At 47.3% G+C, this 21,952-nt stretch overlaps 1 protein-coding gene across 1 annotated transcript in view; it reads right to left on the bottom strand.

Moving 5' to 3' along the window:
• LOC143358809 (uncharacterized) overlaps window positions 1-20,948 on the bottom strand; it is a 76,074-nt gene extending 55,126 nt beyond the window's left edge. Inside the window, exons 1-2 of the mRNA XM_076796284.1 lie at window positions 20,344-20,948; window positions 7,310-7,817 (exon numbers count right to left, since the gene is read on the bottom strand). Of these exons, the coding sequence (XP_076652399.1) occupies window positions 7,310-7,499 (190 nt within the window). The 5' untranslated portion in view covers window positions 7,500-7,817; window positions 20,344-20,948. The remainder of the gene's footprint in view (window positions 1-7,309; window positions 7,818-20,343) is intronic.
• Window positions 20,949-21,952: the final 1,004 nt, after the last annotated feature.

Consider the following 21,952-nt stretch of genomic DNA (forward strand, 5'->3'; position numbering starts at 1 on the left):
CTAAGTGATTTTTTCGAAAAAAATTTTTTAGCTTCGGGAACGAAGGAAACAGTGAAAGTGATCATTTTGTCAATTTTTCCAGATTCAAACACACCTACGGTGTTCAAAAAATTTGTTCCGAATTCAAAACTCCGTGTTACATCAAGCTTAACATCTCCCCTTTGAAATGAGCCCTTAAAACCTCCCGTGCGATTTTTTCCATCGTTCCAAAAAAGTACCAAAAGCTTCCATCGAACATAATAAAACAAACTGACGCCCACAGAAGGAACACATATTTTTATCACCAAGTACCGGCTGTATCACAGTCTCACAAACGTGTAGAGTGGGGGGTACAGTCCCTGGGGCCAGAAAAGGAGGGAAATTTAAATCGCAGAAGCGAGAAGCTGTTCCAAGGAAAAGCGTCGAAGCTGTTTATTTTTTTAGGTCGAGCCGAGAGTCGCGGAGGGGAGTGGAGTCTGAGAAGTGGCCGGGAGGCAAAAATGAAGGTGCAAAAGTCTTGGAAAAGCGCGGCGCCATATTCGCATGCGACCCGTTTCGAAACGAGCGCCTTGGGAGTCGACGCCTAAGGAGCTCCTCGCCGCTAAGCCTTAATCAGCAGCCCGTCCCGCGAGTTTTTCTGCATTTTTTCGCCCCTTTTCCGTCAACGCGACATCACCGCGTTCGCCAACTTCCCCGACGAAATTTACAGTCGCCGCGCGATCATGCGCGCCGCGATTTATAGGTCGCGATCGCTCCCCTGGCCGGCTTTCCAATTTTTCGGCGAGCTTCCACGACAGATCCCGGCGTCCCCGGGACGGGGAACCGTGAATTTACCTTCGAACCATCTTTCTACTCCCCCCCCCCCCTGCAACTTCCAGGGAAACAATTTCAGCAATATCGCGGAGATAACGACGCCGGGAGCTCGCCAGCTACCGGGGAAGAGAAACGAGCGAAAAAGTTCCAGAGAAAAACGGCGAAATAGAGGAAACCCTGCGAGGGAAGGAGGGCCGGAGAGATCCAGAATGATAAATGTCCCTCGAAGAAGAACTTTTTACCGAGTATGGAGTGCGAAGTGGCTGTCGCTCGTTTCCTTCTTTAAATCGCTCGGGAAGGGTGCTGAGATAAGGCAAACTTTCGGAATTCTTTTTACGAACTGACGCGACGGAACTCTTTGAGATTTTTCACATATTTTAAACAAGACCTGTATTTATGGAAAATAATTTTTCTCGTGCGATCTTACGTCGAGAAACAATTTTTTAGTCAGCGTGAAGCTCCTTTTTCTATGGTTTTCAGGGACTGCTGGAGGTACGGTCAGATTTCAGAATTTTCTCCGAAGAGACGGTCCAGTGAACCTATTTGAAATTTCACTCACATTTTGAACAACATTTCAAAATACAGAAAATAATTGTTCCGAGTCGATTTTCCTCCGTAAACAATTTTTCAGTAACCCAGGAACACGATTTTGTAGCGACTTGGATGGTGCTCCGAGATAGGTCGAACTTTGACAATTTTTTCCAGAAGAACGACTCGATGGATTCCCTTCAAACTTGTCTTATATTTTAGAGCAGAGTTCGATCTACAATCCCGAATTTTTCCGCCCCAAAATCATGCTACATCCCGGAGCAAAAATATCCTAAATCTGAAAGTGTGGTACCAGTGAAAAGGGTCGTCAGTTCGAAAACAAGGCGCGATGTTTTAATAAGTATTGAAGCTAATTGGAAAGAAGCACGGAAAAGACCAGGTTTCACCAGCTGTCTAGATACAGTAGTAGGGGTTAGGCTGATGGAACGGCGTCGCGACGCTCTGAATCTTCCATTCAGCCGACCGAAATTTTATCTCGCGACGCCTCGATTTATTCCAGTGAATGGGAACTGTGGTTCTCGCGCTCGCGTTCGCGCGCGTCGGCATGCACGAGCGACACGTGTGTGCCGTATCGCGGTATCTCCGGGTTTGGTCAGCATTCGACATCAAAGCGCGGCTACTTCAAATAATTAGCCGCCCCGAGCGTCGCTGACTTTGCGCCGCTTTTGTGCAGAGGCGTCGCGAACGAGTTCAAAGGCTCGAAAGGATTCAAAGAGCGCCGGCCCCCAACGCCTTTCAAAGGACGAGCCCAGCCCCGAGACGGCCGGACAGAGACCAGCACAGATGCAATCGGAAAAAGAGATGAGCCTGACGAGGATGGAAATGTAGCATCTCGGAAATGGAGCCGATTAATCCGATTTCTCGCACCCTTCTGTCCCGGAACGCCTCCGAACCATTCAGACGCTTTTTCAAAACCTTTTTCACGCCGCAAACCCTCTTACGCGATGACTAGGCTTGATGCAAAATGCTGACAATTAATTTACAAGATACAGCTCACTTTCAGTATGCGTTTGATTGGACTAGAAATAATTTTAAATAGTCGAATAAATCGGAGCAATACGGAAAATGAATTCGTGATTTTCTAAGTAACGGTTGTCGCGATCGCGTGGCTTTCATTCATCGAAAAGATCGCGCAGAATGGCGGCCGTTTCATTCACGGCGAGGCTCGGAGAAAATTGCGTCGCGAGAAAGGAAATCGGCGTGAATAATGCGCGAGTCGTCGCCGCGATTGCTATGCGGCCGAACGTTTCTAACCGCGTTTTCTACGGCCGCGTCTAATTACGCTCTGTTCCGCAATCGATCGATCGATCGACACTAATCTCCCTATCAAAATTTATTCCGGCGAAATAATCCGTTGTCGAACGAATTAACGAAATTTGCTGTTACGGTGAAATTTTCGGGGCACGAAAATGTCGAGTATTTTTTTCGGGAGACAAGATCAGCGCCCGGTTGAAGTATTACCGATTCTTCAGGGAGCGATCGCTGTCGATCGGGCCGGCCACGAAATTTCGCCGCTGCTTATCTCCGATCATTAAAGACGCGTAAAAATTAAGGGTAGTGATTTTCGTGGGAACGGCTCGGGCCGGTCGCACGTCGTAAATCCTCGAATTACGATGGAAAACGAGCAAAACGCGCGGCCCGTTTCAGGCCGCGCCGCGGTAATCAGATTCACGGCGTACACGAAATTCCAGGAGAAAATAACGTCTCATTTGCCGAGGCCGCCACTAGCCGCGCTGCGCCGTAATAACATGCAATTTCACCCCGCAAGTGTACTTCTCCCGGGCTTGATCGACTTTCCCGTCTTCTTGTTTCATCCGACAGCTGCCCCCGGCTGTCTTCTGCCTTTCGTTGTTACTCGAAACACACAGGGAATCGCTCCCTGTTTCATTTATTCCACCGAAACACCATTCAACCCTTTCTGCATTTGCCTCAACGTTTGCAGTCGCTTCAAACATCTTTCTCCTGGCACCAGAATTTTTGGGTAGGTCCCAGACACTTGAAGGTTTGACCCAGTACCCCTTACTATGGCCTGAGATAGCTCCGAGTATTGTGATACCAGCCCAACTACCGATTTTATAGGTTCAAGTCTGTTTGTGCTGGTTTGAACACTTTTTGAGCGAGTTTGAAAACTTTTCTGCAGATCCCAGGCACTTGTAGGTGTCATCCAGTACCCCTTACTGTGGTCTGAGATAGCTCCAAGTATTGTGGGACCAGCTAAACTACCGATTTTACAGGTTTAAATATGTTTGTGCTGGTTTGAATAGTTTCTGTCTCAGTATGAAATTTTTATACAGGTTCTAAGCATTCTCGGGTTCGATCCAAGTATTGTAGCGGTGGCTTAACTACCGACTGCTTAGGTTTGTGATCTTGTTTGCGAGTGTTGCACAACGTTGACTCAGCTTTGAACGCTTTTTCGCGTGTCCTCGAATTTTACATTAAATACAGGCACAGGCGTACGACGAAACGCGTCGAGAAATGTAGTCAGTCCATCAAAATAAGAGTCGCATACTCATCACAGGACAGTTTGGAGAGTGAAAAGGCGCGGGATCTTGCAAAGAACGTGTTCAAACATATTTCCAGCGAAGTGTCGTTCAACGAGAGTTGCGGTTAAATTAAAGAGCGAGGCAAAAAGGAGAGAAACAGCGAGCGTCTTCTCAGCGTCGGGAGATGGTACTGCGTATTTTTCGAGGCTGTTTTCTCTGGTTAACGAGGTGGATTGTCGAACCCGGCGCCGGACAGTATGATCGAAAGGTTCGCGACTAGTTTCGAAACAAGAAGATCGAGAGTGTCCGTAGGGGGGCCCGTCGAATCGTGACACCGAGAGGGGGCTACCCGGTACCCTTCACCGGAGGGGGTGAGGCAGAAGAATGGTACCGGCAACCGTGGCGGCAGCGGCAGCAGCAACGAGGAGTAAGATTGATCGCACGGCTGCGAGGCTGCATCGCGAGTCGCATCTGCCGCGCGCGCGAGTCGCTCTCCGGCGCGGGGGTGGAGGGGGTGATGGAACAAGAAAGAGAGACACAGAGAATCAGAGAGAGAGAGAGAGAGAGAGAACTGGCGACTAGAGGCTCCGCCTTCGGTTGGCGTGTGCATTTGCGCAAGATGGCGGCGGTCGCGCGTTTTGCACGACCCGTGCGCCCAGAGCCTCGGACCCTCTTCTCCGTCGCGAAAGAGGGAAAGAGAAGCTCGGAGGGGAGCGCAGAGACTCGGGGGTTGAAGACGAGGGACCGGTGCACCGACCTCCAGGCCGACAGGGAGGAACGGCCGCGTTCCAAGCGGAAATAGAGCGAACGGGGTTGTTATCTTGCGCGGAGAAACTGGAACGGGAGGCTGGATCGAACGGAAAATGGAAAGAGCGGGCGACCGCCCGGAAAAAACGCGCCGCGAGACGTCCCAGCAATGCGAAATGTCTGATCGAGTGATCCCTCGATCAGAAAGTAATGAATTGTGGCCGTTCCCTGTGGTTCGAGCCCTCGTAGACGCGTTGTTCAATGGGTACCTTGACCGATCACGGTATTAATCGTTTTGTCGGTGATGGGCAAAATTTTCTATGGAAATGCGACCAGCGCCATTCCAAATGGTGTTGAAAAAATGAGTAATCACGGGTTTTTGGTTAGTCCTGGACGACTCCTTCTGCTCGGAACAGGACTGCTCAATAGCATTTTCACTCGATATAAACGACAAAAATGAGAGAGGCTTGAATAAACATTGCGAGAAGTAAATATTTGCATATACGGTTAGAAAGCTTGATTTTTTTACAATTTTCTGACACAAATTGAAAGTTGATACCTGATCTGGTTCGAAAGTTATAGCCCTCGATAGATTTTTCAAATTTCGAACTTTGACTCCCTCTACCTTCTAACCTAGCGGTCCTACCGAAAAATTATTTCATGGATTCGATGTAGGATCCATAGGGCTACCAAAGTGCCGAGTTTCAGCCCAAACGGTTAAGGTGCATTTCATACGTATTTTGCATACTTCATTCTATTCTACATACCGGGTGCCCTGAAAAGGCTATTTCAACTCTAAGAACGGTGAATAAAACGAAGAATGGTGCCACGAAAACGTGTGAAAATTTCCCCGTAAACCTCTGCCCTTACTGAAAACAAAATTCAAGTTCAATCTCCAGAAACTGTCTGATCACTGCATACCGTTTCCACTTCGCGCGCGCCGAGCGTTCAGCATCGATTTGCTGGAGAACGAAGCGTCGCAGAAGAAAACTACCAAGTACATTTTCCATCGAGTTTTTCCCGTAGAACACGCTGGTGGTGCTCGTTTTGGAATCGCGACCCTGGTACAGCGCGTAGCCGCAACGGAAGAGCGTTTGAAATTTTGATGAAAACGATACGACGTCGAGAAGGGTCGGGGAGAGGGCAAGCGCGAACCCACGAAAGCGTCGGCCTCCCGTGGCCCGCAATTACGCATGCAGCGCCGCGAGGGCCCGCGGGCTTCGCGGTCCGCTGCGCTTCCTTCCTGTCTGCGCAACAACCACCTTGTGTATTATGCATCCCCGCGCTCATCGGCCGTCCGCCTGTCTTGTTTGTTTTTCCATTCTGACCGGCTGGCTGGTGAACTCCGCCACCCCGATACGCGTCGCGCTCTCGACGATCGATCACTCGCGGACAGAAACATCGCTACGGGAACCTGGCGAACCGCTCACGGACGGACCCTCTCTCGGCAGACTCGAAACGAGATCTCTCTATCCGCCGTCGGATAGCGGAGAAGTTTCTCTCTGCAGAAGAAACCGTGCACGAGGAGGCCGACGGAAAAAATTCCACGGGACCCGGCCGAGAAAGAACCGTGGACTTTTACGGGGGTGGGGGGCAGGGGGAGGGGAGGCAGAAAAGGGAGGAGGTAGAAGTCGTAAAGAAGTCGCGGAGACCACGTTTGGAGCGGCTCCAGCGACAGATAGAGATTTGATTCCGATTAGGGGCACCGGCTAGTTTTTTCGGTTTCGCAGCACGAGTTAACAGAGGGCCGAGTATGATCCATGCGCGTCGGCGAGAATCAGGGATATCGCGTTCCCGAGCCGCCTCGAGATCCCGACCGGCTGTGTATCGAGTTTCGTCGCTGCCCGTGCACTTTTTGGACCCCTCTCCGTGCTGAATCCGGGCCCTTATTCCTCCTCTCGGTCTCTTGCCCGCTCCCACCCTGCCCCCCGCTAGATGCTACCTTTTTTTCACGCTCCGTCGACAAGCAGACCGGTCGAAATTAGACTGGGACTACTGCAACCGCTGCTGCGAACTCCGCAGTTTTCTTTTCGGCCCTACGGTGTTTTTCCAAGACCCGCAATTTTTTTGTCGACTCTACAACTTTTCCCGAAATTTTTCTATTGGTGCAACAATCGACCTTATATGGTTTTTCTACGCTCTACGATTTTCTTTTGGGCCCCACAGTACACTGACGATCGCAATATTGAAATATTGCCGACATTCAAACTGCTGTAACTTCACGAGAAAAAATCGTAGGCGGATCTACCAGGGCTCATTTTAAAGGCTGAAATCTGCATTTTCGATACCTCCGAGTGATTTTCTTCGAAAAAATTTTTTAGCTCCGCGAACAAGGGAAATAAATGAAACCGGTCATTTTTTCAATCTTTCCATATATGATCGTCCCTAAGGGTTCCAAAAAATTTTTTCCAGAATCAAAACCACCCTGTACTTGAATCTTAAAGCCTCCTCTTCAAAATGACCGGTCAAAACTTCATGTACGATTTTTTTTCCTCGTTCCACATTCTCGAATGTCCTAGAAAGTATCATCAGTCATGTCCGAACGAAAAGTCCCTTCCGCTTCGTGATTACGTTGGAAGTTATTACAACCAAACCAATGGTGTTTTCAAGGATATTTTCACGTTGAATGATGCAGAATGAATTGCGCCACGATGCGGCAAAGAAATTTGCGGGAACGGAACGGACTTTTCGATCGGGTCATATCGTGGGTAGAGCGATCGAAAAAAAAACGGACTTACTATGAGCATAGTGTGCGGCAGCCGCGGCGGCGGGGTGATGCGCGGTGGGTCCAGCGTGAGGGTAGTATCCCCTGTAGTCGGTGGGGTTGCCGACGACTCCGGCGACTCCAGCGCCTCCCGAGGGCGGCTCCAAGGTGGATCTAGGTGGCTCGTACCACCTAGCCGCGCTCGACTCGCTGCTCATGTCCATCCTTGTCCAGAACCCTCCTCTGTAGCGCCCGACCCTTCCTCCACCTCCTCCACCTCCTCCACCTCCTCCTCCTCCGCCTCCTCGTCCGCCCCCTCCTCCTCCGTTCGTGATACGAGGGGGATGCTCTCAGAGGGGGTCGTTCGACGGACAAGCACGGAGGAGATTAGGGGATCGGAGGGATGTCCGGGAAACGCGGGGGTGGAGATTAGGAACGCTGCCAAAAACGCCTCTCTGACGGAAACCTGGTCCTCGCGAGCACGCTCCGAGAGATCATAGGGCCAGGCCTGGCCGGCGACGCAAAAATTCCACCTACGCCTTCTGAAACAATCGGTGAAACTGGTTAAAACAACCTAACCACAAAATTCTTTCGATATTTCATTAACTTTTTTTTTACAGTGAACAATTTTCCGCGCAACATCTTCAGCAATCACGCACACACAAAACTCGAAACACGTTCATCGATACAGCCGCCATCTTTCGATGCATAGCAAACCAGAAAAAAATGTATTTCTACTCGAAAAGAACTGTACAAACACCTCCTGACGAAAAACTTTTCAATACCCTATCCCCTTTTCCAAAAAAAAATTCCCAAACACGCCCATTCCCGGAAACTCGTTGAACCGACGAAAAACTGCGAAAATCGTTAATTAGTCACCGCGGAGACGATTTCCTGTAGATTAGATAACCACGAGCGTTGTCAGAGACTCGATTCCGTCGCATAGTCAGCGTCTCTTTTGGTTTAGGGGAGTCCCGACACTGTCACATCATCGCCGGCGTCTCGTCGGCGCCGGTTTTTCATAGAAAATTCGTGTTCCCACAGTCTGCACGCAGCCGGGTCCGTTAATTAGCACTGTCGGACTGTCGCGGGCCGATTGCGCAAGCCGATTGCACTCGCAGGAGCGGAGTAGCACCGCGGGAAACCGAAGGAACTTGCCGATCGATCGGCCGATCGGCGCCGATTTCTTCGCGGATCGCGCGTTACCGATCGCGGGAAAAACGATCGCGCGTCGATCGAGGACCGATCCCGGAAGGAAGATCGATCGGTTTGAACCGATCGACACGATAAAATGGACCCGGAAACCCGGGGGCCGGGTCGCGCGCGAACCGTTCGACGCTCTCGAGTCACTTACCCGGCACGATCGCCGATGATAATCGATCAGCCGCCGAGATCTCGGTTAATTGGGTCCTGATCTGCGCTTTAGTGCGTGAAACACTGATCATCGGCCGACCCACTCGACGATCAAGTGCCTCCCGAACGATTTATCAATCGCTACGGCCACCGCAGGGCCTCGCCTCGCCTCACCTCGCCACCATCCACGTCAAGGTCATCGATGACGCAACCGAACAACCGGGGACCCTAATCTCGCGATCGGCCAATCCTCGCGCTGCCCCGATCTCACGGGAAAAGGACCGAGAGCCCTTATCTACGCCGCGATTAGGCCAACGCTTCCCGGACCGATCGTCCACCAATTCGATCGAACTAGGCAAAATATTTGGTAATTTTTTAGTCGGATACCATGATTTCAAGGGATGGAATTATTTCTTCTGTTTTCTTGTGTACAAATTTTTGCGACACCCTGTTGCCATAATTAACGACGATTTCTGAGCAAAGTCTTTTATTTTGGTTTAAATTCGTTACGAAAAGTAGGGTCTCTTAGGGAGTTTTTTACTGGGAGACTAGACGATGGAGGGTTAAAAATCTTTTTGCAGTATGTTCGGGAATGATTTAGTAGTGTATGTCAATTTTTATACCGAGCTGGGTTTAACGGTGTTTGTTGTAGACGGCTACGAATGAGACCTGAATTTAAAATTAAGATAATCAATTTCAAATTTTTTGAAAGCAAGACAATTTCATTGGAAAATGTGTGGACGCCTCCAAAAAATTTTGTCGAGCAAGACAGTGCTCCGAAGAAATCCGTCGCGATTCGAAACGAATCGGACGCCACAAGTAATCTCCCCATGAGCGTCCACAAAGTATACCTGCGGACGTTCCGTTTCCAAAATTGTGTGTCCAAGGCAAATAAAATACTCGAAAACAAGATCAGATAAGATATACACGAGAAACCGATAAGATTAACGCCAGCGAATATCGCTCTTTCACATTTCGCCGCGATTTCTTCTCCCCGAGGTTCGATCATCGATTTGATCGAATTTAATTCGATTCGATTCGTGCGCGCACTTTCTGTGCAATTACCAACGTTTAGTATCGTTCAAATTTTACACATTGAAGCCCCATAGATTCGCCATCGATTCAAATCTTTATTTCTAAATTTTTTTAACACGGGGTCAACACTGACCCGGACACCGCAAACCAAGGATTTTAAGGTCCGCGCCCAATTCTTTTTAAACTTTGCAAATTGGTAGCCCTACAGGTCCGGCATAGACTCCACCAAGTAATTTTTTGATAGCTTGCCTGGGTCAAGCGGGAGAGGGGGTCAAAGTTCGAATTTCACAAAATCTATCGAGGACTGTAACTTTCGAACGAGAGCAGGTATCGACTTGCAATTTGAGCCAGAAAATCACAAAAAAATCAAGCTTCCCAACCATATATGCAATTATATAGTTCTCGCATTGTTTATATAAGTTACCCGCACTTTTATCGTTTTTATCGATTAAACATGCTATTGAGCAGTTCTGTTCCGACCAGAAGGAGTCCTCCGACGGTAATCAAAAACTGATGATTAGCAGTTCTTTTGACGCAAATTCGACCGGCGTTTGTCATATTCCGAAATAATATTTCGTTCCAGTGATATAAAGAGGAGGCAAGTGTCGAAACGAATGCTCTCAGAGACATTGTCGAGTCGGAATACTGAAATTTTTTTTAAAATAGAAGCAACGATCCCGGAGAATTGTTGGAAGTGTTTTCCACGATTTCGAAGACGTTCGAGGCCGCCCGATCGATCCCGTGAGCGCGTCACAGGAAAACGAGTGACGTGAATCGTGGTCGAGAGCACTCTCGAGATTAGCTCGCCCGATATTTTCGACCGATCACTCCTCGGAACCGTGAGGTGGGCCTGGACGAGTCCGGCGATCGAGATAAGACCGTTCGAGCCGATAACCGAAAACTATCGGACGATTTTCGAAGGTTACGCGAGCCGTACGCCCGCCCGTTCGGAATCCGCGTCGAACAACCTACGACATTGTCGCGTTCGATCTGCGATACTAATCGAACCCGGGAACGATTTGCTTCCAGAATTCGAGATAGAACCACCACGCACAGATCTCGATCCGTTCGGGATCATCGATCCGCCAGATACACGCGAGATGTTCAACAAAGTAAATAAATGACCACTTCGAGGGACTTTTCCGAATCGAGAGTCACTTCATCTTCGCGAATTTTTTTGCGTCGAATGGAAAGAGATAGCAACATGAGCTTTCTCGCAGGAGATTCGTTGATCCTTTAGCTAGAGGACAGTAATTTTTTAGGTGAAAAATTTCACGATCCCTGTGCTGCAATAAATAAATAAGCCAAGTCTCGCGAGACTCTTTGCCCCTCGAGGTGAGAATATTTGCAAAATTTTGAGAATTTTTTGACACGGAGAGGAAAGAGATATCGACACGAAATTTTTTCCATGAGATTCGTCGATTCTTTGGCTATAAGATGGAATTTTTGTTTATTGAACATTCTCAAAATGACGGCCGATGTGGACGATGTTTGGTGGCCATGTAGATTGAGCGAAATGTGGGATATTTTCCGAACGGAAAGTTTGGAATTATTATAATTTATAATTGAATGGAGCGGTTGCGGAGCTCGTAGGCTTTTGTGTAGAATCTTCGAGCGAATATCGAGAGACTCGCGAACTTTGATCGAGATTCGAAGGCTGTTGACAAAGTTAATCTCGCGTGCCACGAGTCGGCGGTGATTTTCGGTGGCGCACGTGCATCGCGCCGCTCTCCGACAACAATCGATTAACGGACGTCGATAAGATTAGTAACAGCGATACGTGATCGAACGGCTCGCCTCGATGGAGGGAACTTTTCGGGCGGATCACGTAACCGGGCCTCGCTACGCCAAAATTTCGAACGTCCTTTAAAATTCTCCACACAAAGAACGCATCAGAAAAATACGAGTATTCCCCCTTCTACAACACCTGTTTAAAACTTCATGCACCGTTTCATAATTTTGCATGGTTCGCCATAATTCTATGCACAAGTTCTTAGAGTTTAAACGAAAAGGAAAACAGAGGAAGAACAATAATAAATTGTAGACAATATCGTGGAAAATACTTTACTGTAGAAATTAGTGTTTCCGAATTTTCTCGAATTTTTGCCGAGGTGCAAGGATCAGTTATGCGAATACTGGAGAAGCAAGCAGATTTCAGAAAAAGTGTGGCCTCCGAAATTTGTCCGGGTGGAAGCGACAGACGTCGATACGAGTCGATAAGAGTGGTTACGTCGCGGCCTGTAACGCGATTCAATAAAATAGCATTGTTGCTCGGGACTCGCTGATAAGAATCTCCCGATAAGCGCAGCGCTCGGGGAATTTTTCGAGGGTTCGAACTTCGAACTGTTCGCTTCGACGAGGCTGTAATCAACCGATTATGGTTTCATACAGCAACGTAATTCACCATTTTCTGCACAAAAATTCCCACAACCGTCCAACTCTCTTGGAACAAGCGGTACTCCTCGGACAACAAACAGCCATAAAACGGAAAGAAAAAATCGTACATAATCGATTTTTGACTGGCCACGAAGAGGAGATTCTGGACTAGAAATCCGGGTTGGTTTCAGTCGCGAAAAAAATTTTTTCAACTGCTGCGAACAGTCAAACTGGAAAATTCCATTTAATTCAAGGTGAAAAAATCGTGCTCGCTCATTTGACTGTAACTTCGAAACGAATGAATATTTTCAGTTGAAAAAATTACCGTGTAGTCTCGAAACATGGCCGAACAAGCCCACAAACTTTCAGAACGATATCTGCAACGGTCTTGTTCTATTAAATTGCGAAAGATCGGTGTTCGTCGGCAAGCAGCGAATTCGGCGAGATAAGCGAAAGGCGCGAGATCTACACGATCTACAGATCGATCCAGCGCGGCCTCGCCGTCGGTGGTGGCCGACGGCAGCGATCCACGGTGATCCGATCGAGTTTCGATCGGCAATCGCCACGGTCGCACGCGTTTTCCATCGACAACAGCCTCCGAAAACTGAGAAAGTGGCACGCGCGTAGATCGATCGTGTTCACTCGATCCTGCTCGATCCCCGCCGTCGGATCGAGGCCGATCGAGCTTCCACGAGACACCACGGGCACGAGGGGGAAACACGATACCCTTCGAGGCCTCTCTCGAAGCTAAAAGAGGAACCAACCGGAGGTGGACCTAACGCGGAGGAACGTCAAACTTTACGATTCCAATGGAAATGAAAAAGAAAATCGAAATGCGGACTCTTTCGGAGCAGACTCGCTATCCCCAGGCTACTTTAGTAGATCCTGAGACACTTATATTCGATTATTTATCGCGAGGACCCGACCGCTGATCCCCCCCTCCCACTTTTTATTATCTTGTCCTCGCGCTTCGCTCAGTTTTATTCTGTTTCGAGCTTCGTTCCGATCCTCTGCTATTTTGTCTAATTATTTTCACCCTGTTCGGCGAGTACGTCGATCTTGTCGATTTTTAGCACGATCAATTCCCTCTTTCTCTTTGTATTTTCTATTTTATTTTATGCGGATAACTTGCCTATTTTTTAAACAATTAATTTCTAACGATCAGGCTGGGTGTTGATTTATTTTCCAACTTTTCGATGGGCGTAATGTTTCAGAATTTTGTGTTTTGTCAGAATTTTTTGTCCGTTGTAGCTTCATTTATTTATTTCAAAACTATTATTTATGTGTACACTTTTAATCGAATTTTTCTGTTAAGGACTTTTTACTCTGGCAGCATTATGTATTTATTTTATTTTTCTGTGAGCTTTAAATACATTTCTAACTGCTCAAATAAGTTTGTTACCTTACCAAGTACATTTGAGAACATACTGACTTAATTGTTGAATTAATTTTCCTTTTCCACATGGCCGCGTTCTAATGCTTGAAAATAAATCCAAGACACATACATTTTTCTGCTAGCTTAATTGATCGATTTCGATCGCGAAACAGCAACGATCTAGCGATCGACGGGATCACTGGTTCGGTAAAAGTGCAAACAGCGATTCACCGGTCTAACGAGAGCGATGAATTCGATCGAAAGCGCGGCAATAACGATCTAATTCTTTCGGCGTTGAAAATTGAATGGAAATACTCTCCGTTTCGATTGTAGTACGTGCTCGCGGCGAGTTTGCGAGGTTCTGTTGCGCGTGCCATAAGTGCACAAAGACACGCAGTCTGCTTGTGCGTTAATAATCTGTTCTGTCACGAAGAGGCTTTCCACTGGCTACAGATTCGAGAGATCCGAGCGACGCGATGCGAATCTCGCCGCTCCGGCGAAATGAATATTATTCAACGAATCGAAATTAGACATTCTGACAACCAACGCCGAGTTGAATATTGCCGAGTTTAATATTGGTCGTAATTGTTTCTGCGCTCTTGCATTTAAGGTATTATTTACTTTCTAGCGATAGAACTGCCGGCGCGAGACCGAGCGGACGGGACTCGGCCGCTTTCGTGATTTTTTTCCGCGAAAACTGGACTGAGCACGCTAATGAAACTTTTTGGGATTTTTTGTACTAGAAATTGAGTATACGACACGATTTTTTTGCTCAGGGTTCGTGCATTTTTGCGGTTGCTATGGCGATTTCAGCGACGGTACCGCCCGAGTTTGGGGAGGTTCGGTGTTTGTTCGGTAGCGACGAGAAAATTTGGTGAAAATTAAATTTCAAAAGATGGTTGCATACTTAATTTACAATGGAATGACCCCCAAAATGATTCATTGTTGTAGCTAGTACCTACAGTTTTCTCTGAAAGCAACGATCCAGGTGATTCGATCGAGGCGTGCACTTACGGGAAAAAGTTACTATAAAGTAGTTGAAATTGAACAACTGTCGAGTGGAAAAAATTGTTCGTATACTAGATTTATAGCATAACAAGTCTAGAAAACTGTTATCCTCGTGCAATGTATAGTTCTTCCTGGAAAAAATCGCAAACCGTGCTCTGCCGACGATTCGTCAGCAACATACACTTGAGTGAAATAGTTTGTAAAATCGTAAGAAAAAGCGACTATGATTGAAATTAAAAAATATTTTGCGATACTATACTGACTATAGAATGAGCCCCAGGTACTTTTGTTGCCATAAATTTTGCAGTTGTCTTCAGGAAAAATCTCGAAGGTGAGGTCCGCCTCGATCGACTGAATCGAAAAGATCGTATGACGATCAAAAGGTGTTTAAAAAATGGAAAAAGGGTTGTATCGCCGATCGATTCGAGGAAAGTAAAATAGAGGAACGTAAAAGATCGACGGAATTCCACTGGAAAGTCTGCGTACGCTCGAAAACGGAGGCGTCCGGCGGAGCTCGAGCGTTTTCGCCCGGCGAAAAGAATGTTTATCGCGAAGAAACGAGCGAGCTGGCTTCGAATGCATCGTTGCGCTAATAAGCGGAGGCATTTCGCGGTTAATAAATGAAAACAGAAACCGACGGCCGTTTATTATACTTGCAAATTGGCAATTATGGGCGGCGAGGAACGCCGGCGCAAATATTCCCTCCCTTTCGCGAGGGAGCGACGCGCGACCGGCCGCTTTTCCCTTCGAAAACCATCGCGAGAGTTTCTCGCGAACCACGAAACAATCGTTGCGAAACGATAGTCGATCGTCTGCCGGCCATTTTGAGCCCTCCGACGCTTTTTTCGAATAAAAACTCCGCCACCGAGACCGTCAACGAAAGTATGTGCACAGAAACTGCTTTCGTAAAAAAAGTCGGATTTCGATTTTGATGAGACTCGGCAGAAATTGTAGTCGATGATTTGACGATCATTTTAAGACCTCGGACGACTTTTTTAGACGAAAATTGCGCCACTGACAGAATTTATAGGAATTTCGCCATTGAGAGCGTTTACGAAAATTCGAGCTACAGAGAGTAGTTGCGAAATAATGCTGTTATGGAAAAAATTGGATTTCGATTTTGATGAGAGTTAGTAGGAGTTATAGTGGACTGTTTGACGGTCATTTTGAGACCTCGAACGATTTTTTTGGACGAAAATTGCGCGACTTATAGAATTTACAAAAAACCACCCCCGCCGAAAATGGCAGATTTTGATTTTTATGGAAATTCGTAGATTCCTGAGGAAATTAACGACAGATAAACCAATATTTGAGTTTAGATAGTGCCATTAAGAGAGATTATAAAATACGATGTAGTGATTCAAATGTTTATGCAATTTGTTTAGTAATCACAGTTGTCTGAACTATTTCCTTTTTTGTGATATTATAAAAATGAACTAGCTCTGTACGATTCAAGATATAGTAGGCACTGTATAACGTAATTATAGTTAAACTAAGACACCTAATCGAAAAAGTGGACCTCAGAGCACACCTACTCCTGTCCGACGGACACCTGTCCGAGCCCGACGTTCGAAGATACAACAACCCTCTTAAAAATCATTGTTATTAACATTATGAATCTCCTAGATTAACAAATTTAAACATTCTCACATGTTTGAATATGAATATAAATGTTTAATTGAAAAGTTCGAAACTTTCGCGTCTCTTTAAACACTCCACAGAATAATTTCACAGTCCACAAGATGGCGGAAGATCGTCGGATTGGTACACGCTCGAAATACCGCGAAATTCAAACAACCAGCCAAAAGTTTGTCACACCATGAAGAAACAAATTGAAAACAATTTAGAAGAACTGCGTGGGAGGTACAAAGTACAATGCCTAGGTACCTCAAATAAAGTTTATAAAATTCAGCCAAGATTTTGCTACTAGTACTTGCTAAAATAATGCTACAATTGTTCATTGTTACGATCGACTTAATAAATGCAATTATTCATACAATATGTATATCTAAAATTTAAATAACTTCAAAAATTGATATCAGTCTTTCAGAAATTGTGTAGTCAAGCCCATTGTCCTGGCTCAAACGAATCCGGTCAAACTCGAGCAAAAATAAATTCCTGTCAGCTCTCTCGACTCGAACCAAAACTACAACTACCCTAAGTAATCAGTAACGGCAGAATATTCACTTTTTATGACGAATTGTCGACAAAAGTCATGAGACCTGAGGGGTTAAGACATTTAGCTTCGAGGGCAAAGAAACTTTGTTGCTGTCTGTCGGGATAGGTTGCCGAGGGTCTCCGGTGAGGCCCAGCGATTTCCTTTTCGGGCCCGGGGAGTCGAGAAATCGAAATTTCCGCGTCGGTGGACATCGTTGCGATGGCGGGGCCGCTCGTAGGAACAAAGGTGCTCGGGGCCTCGCGAAAAGCGACGCGACGCTCAGCGGGGCCTCTGGGCCCGGCTACCTGGGCCCGTCGGGTCTCGTCGGCCCCCCTCGGTCCCCGTTCGTTGCGCAATCGAGCGTAACGAGTCATTATTCGACGATCGGTCTCTAATTTCCCCGGAGGAAAACTGGCCGCCTGCAACCCGATCCGACGGAAAAACTGGACGCTCTCTATCCAATTTCCACCAACAGTCTCGACGATCATGTTTATACTCCGAGGACTTTGAGCGATATATCGGACAGTTATTTTTCTTCTTCTTCTTCTCCGGGGATATTAATTGTAAGAGCAACGGCGAGGCGAGAAAGTAAAATACGAGCGAAACGGTCCGTCGAGTGTGAACAGGCGCCATCTTCCCGTCCCTCTCGCTTCGAGAGACAACAGTTTCCTTTGATACAGCGAGCGACGGCTCTCTCCAGAGCCAACGAACCCTGGCCATCGCAAAAACTACGCTGCCAAACAGACCAACACACTGCCAAACGAGCCTAACTTCGACCAGAGGGATGGGGACCCACGGTGAACGGAACCCACGGACCCACGTTTTTTCATCGCGTTCTCTCATTATCAACTATTTCTATTCTGGAAAATTATAGCTTGTTCTAACAGGATTTTCACAGCTGAATTTTTACCTAAAAACCGCTTTTTTCTGTCATTTTTAGTTTTTAAGATATTCCACTTTAAAGATGACAAGTGAACTGCTTTAGCTTTAATAGTTAGAGGGAGCTTTGGGAATTTTTTGTGAAAAAACTACGAAAGGTATGGCACTGTTTCTTGCGTAGAATGATTTCGTAGACTCTCCCGAATATGACGATACTTTTTCAAGTATGTTTGAACTGCATTTGTTCGATGGTGTGTACAATGGCAAACAGAAAGTCGAATATTCTGCTGCGAGAGGCTAAGGGGGGATTCGAAATGTTTTTGCGGCTCAGGTGTAGACGGTAAACAAGTATTTCTGATGTAGAACGATTCGACACGCTCTCCCGAATATAATGACATAGTTTCCATTAGGTTTTTGATGTTTAAGTGAATGTAAAACAATTCAGTCCGAAGGTAAGATTTGACAATTTCACTGAACCGTAGAAATTACGCAAATATTTCTCACGTAGAATGACTATACACACTCTCCCAAATACAATGATTCAGGTCTACTTAAACCATGCTCAAAGCGAACCGAGATACCTACAGTAGCCATCCTAATCGATCAAGACGCAACTGCTTTCCCTAGCAGACTGCAACTGCACCGCGAGGATGCAACTGCGATTTTTCCATCGATGACAGATTCCGTACTGAACATACATCAAGCTTTTCCCATCCTGTCACTGACAGGAGTCATCGAATCAATCTCTCCGAAGAGAAACTGCCACTTCCCATTCTCAAAAATCCACAATGTACAGTAATCGTGCGATGATTTCGATTGCATAATTAACCGAAAATTCTTTGAAATAAAATTCGAAATAAAATCAATTTTTACCGATTGAAATGTTGATTCGGAAACGTCTCGGATTCCCTACGCCGTGTCAAAGAACTCCAAAGATGGTGGGAATTCGATTGAAATTCCAGGAGAAATTGAGAGCCGGTATTTTCAAGATCGTTTGCATGTAAATCGCAACGTTCGACTCGCGAACGCGATTTCCCGCATTGTAAAAGTTGTGCGCAGTGAAAAGTGCATATTTAGCTCGGTGTCTCCGTGACAAGTTAACGGCGAGAGTAAATTCTATCCCGTTTTATCGAATTCGCGGTCGACTGCCGATTCCAGGTTCGAGAATCGCGATTTTCCGCGCGCTATACCGATCCTGGCCGCGCAAACCAGCTCCCCGTCGCACGAAACACTATAGCCGGGAAGGTTTGCGAGCACACTCCGGTACAAGGTAACACTTATCGAGAGAACGTCGCCGGTGCTCGTTACGAACTCGATTTCGCTCGCGATTTACGATCGGACGGCCCCACACGCGTGCTCAGCGGTCCCAAGCACACAACCGTCGGCGGCCATGATGCGCGTTTAGGCGAATTCCCAACGAAAAAACCACGACGCTATTATCCACGAAATTTCTAATCAACTCGAACAGTTTCTATTTGAATTGAACTCAGTCTAGGCTAACACTTGACACTTTTCCGACACACTATCACAGATGTACTTCTGAAAGACACAGTTGTCATAATCGGAAACCTAACTCGACGGAGCTGTTGAAAATAGGCAATTTCCTAACGACAGAACATCTCGAAGTAGAGAAAGAGGTTCTTCAACGTGATGTAACTCGGTGGAAAAAAATCGGAGAACGATGAACTTAGGCTCGTTTTGAAGCGCGAGTTCTGCGCTTTAAACTGCCGTAAGTTGTTTTGCCGTATGATGTTTATAAAGTTCGCAGTAGGCGAAATAGTGGAGGCTATCGATTTTCGGAAGTGTTTCGACTTCGAAAGTCTGTGGAGAAATGAAAAGTATCTTTTTCGGAGTCTAACTAACGTGGATTCGAAGGCTGAAGTTTCAGCTTTACGCAGAGCACAAGAACATTGAGTTGCGATTTTTTCTCGCCGTTTTATAGCACTTTTAGTGAGGAGGCTACCGCTCCTATCCTACCGCATCCGCAATGTCGACATTAGCATGACATTCAATATAGTGTAACTCTAAGAAAAACTATCGGAGGATGATGAACCCAGGCTCATTTTAAAGGGCAAAGTCTGCGCTTTCGAATACACCCGGTGGATTTTTTAATGAAGCACTTTCGCATTACGAAACCGGCAATCGCGCGAAGATAGTGTCTTTTTCGACACTCCACGAATTCGAAAGCTCCTGCGGGGTTCAAAAAATTTTTCCCGGGACTCGAGCCAACGAGGATTCGAAGCCTGAAGTCTCCGCTTTCCAACGAGCCCAAGAAATTATATCTATGATTTTTTCTCGCCGTTTTACAGCACTTTAAGTCAAACTATACACCGTACGTACACTCGCAAAAGACGAGATCGCCGAGAGATCACTTTCATACGTGAATTTCGAGAAGATGGATCGAAGAGGATTAAAAATTTTGATGTTATCTTAAAGTACATTGTTTCGAGTATATTCCGTGAAAATTTCAAGTCGGCGCGATCAAGATCGACGGCGGTAAAAATAGAACCGAAAAGCTATCGATTTATCCTGACAGCCACGGTTTTCCGAGGTCGCAAGAGATACGTGATCGTAATCATCAAAATGACTATACATGGTCCATCTTGAAGATGACTGAGACTAACAATAATTATCATATTCAACCACTACCACCACTATATCTCCGAAAACTGCCCAAACGATTTCCCAGCAGGGGTGAAAACAAAAAACCAAACAATTCCCTCCAAAGCCCCTGGACGAGTGTTTAACGGGCGGCAACAGGAGCCAAGCGCAATACCCTCGGGTTGCCCTAACCGCGTCAGAAAAGATTCGTGTCCGAGAGAGAAAGAGAGAGAGAGAGAGTGCACGGCGACGTATCTCTCGATCTCTTCGCAGGTGCGCTTACCTCTTTAGATATCACAGTGTCGCGGTGCGTCGCGATAAGGAGCCGGCGGGTCTCGCCAGGCAGCGTAGAAGAGTGGTACCGTTCGGTGGGCGTGTTTATAAAATCGTTATCACTTTCGTTAGCACCAAGTCGACGAAGCAGAAGTAAAAGACACTGCACTGTACACACACACAGCACATCGTGGGCTCTCTCGAGATTTGGCCGGCGGGTAGGGAGATTCGGCGTGTGGGGTTGCGGTTCCCCGGTTCCGTTGGATCCGGGTCCCGTCTGATAACTGACCGTCTGTCTCTCCTCTGGTGCGTCCTCGGGTGGCCGCGTGTGCTCCAGATCCGGCCTCGCACGAAACCCGAGAGATTGGTAATCCGTGAGAAACAGAGATATCGAACCCCGCGCGGTCCGCCAACGATCGGGCTGGATTTCTTCGTTTTGCGTACTCGATGATGTAGTATGCGATATATCTCTGTAACCGCGCTCCTCTCGCCCGGGGAGGGGAAACCAGCAGCGAAAACGGAGAAAGAAGAGAGAGAAGAGAGAGAGAGAGAGAGGCTTGTGAAGCACGCGCGCGCGCGCACGTAAACTCGAAGCGATGCGACTGTCGTGGCACCCGGCGCGGAACTAAGGCGAACGAAAACACCGGCCTCGGCGTTCCCCTCGCGCGAGCCCCGACTCGGCGATCCTCGGTCGCCGTCGGCCCCCGTCGGACACGCCCACCGTCCCAAGGACCAACCCACTCGCGGGCGGTCGCTCCGGGACCCCCCACCGCCGCGCGAATCTCAACGCCGTGCCTCGGCCCCCCACCAGCGCAAACCACACCGCGAACCTCCCACCCCGCGAGCCCGCGCGGTCCACGGCCCGCTTTTTTCCTCGTTTGCGCCAGACAATGCGCCCCGGGGAATTAGGATCTCGCTTTTTTGCCGGCCGCATGAATGAACCGGCCGCGCGCACGCCGGATACTGTTTCACGCGCGGCCCCGAAACCCGTAAGACAATACCCCGGCCGCTTTGAAACACGATCGAGAGATCCACCATCGACACCGCAGCCCGAACCGACGATCCGCGGGGCCACGCGACACGTCGCTCGCGTTTTACGCGGCCCCGAAATTCTCACAATCCCAGCGATCGATATTCCGGTGTAGACCTAACCCTTCGTCTCTGATCTATTAATGCGGGTCAGCTGATATTTTATTCTTTCGCTTTATTCCAGTCTTCTTCGCATTTTTAAGGGTGCTTGCTTGACGTGAGAACCAGGTCCAAATGAGTTTTCTTTGATTTGACTTTTTGGGTTGGATTGTTTGGGAAGTCCATGGGTCCAGGGAGCGATACGCTGTTATAGTATGACATAAGCGAGCCGCGGCAGCCCGTTTAGGGGTTAATAGACTGCGGATGCTCGTTTACAGCTTCACACAGCGAAATCAAGATTTTAGTATAGATTAATGGCGTAGATAGCTTGTTGGCGGATCGCGGATATGGATTCTTATTACGTTTGATTAGGAAGGTTGGATTTATTGATCTGTAATGGTATATTAGCCTAAATTAACTGCAGATGAGATTAAACGTGTTTAATACGTGGTAGCTGCAAACAACACGCTCTGGCTTCGAACGCAGGCGGT

This window comes from Halictus rubicundus, chromosome 11, assembly GCF_050948215.1.
Source record: "Halictus rubicundus isolate RS-2024b chromosome 11, iyHalRubi1_principal, whole genome shotgun sequence".
Taxonomy (NCBI): Eukaryota; Metazoa; Arthropoda; class Insecta; order Hymenoptera; family Halictidae; genus Halictus; species Halictus rubicundus.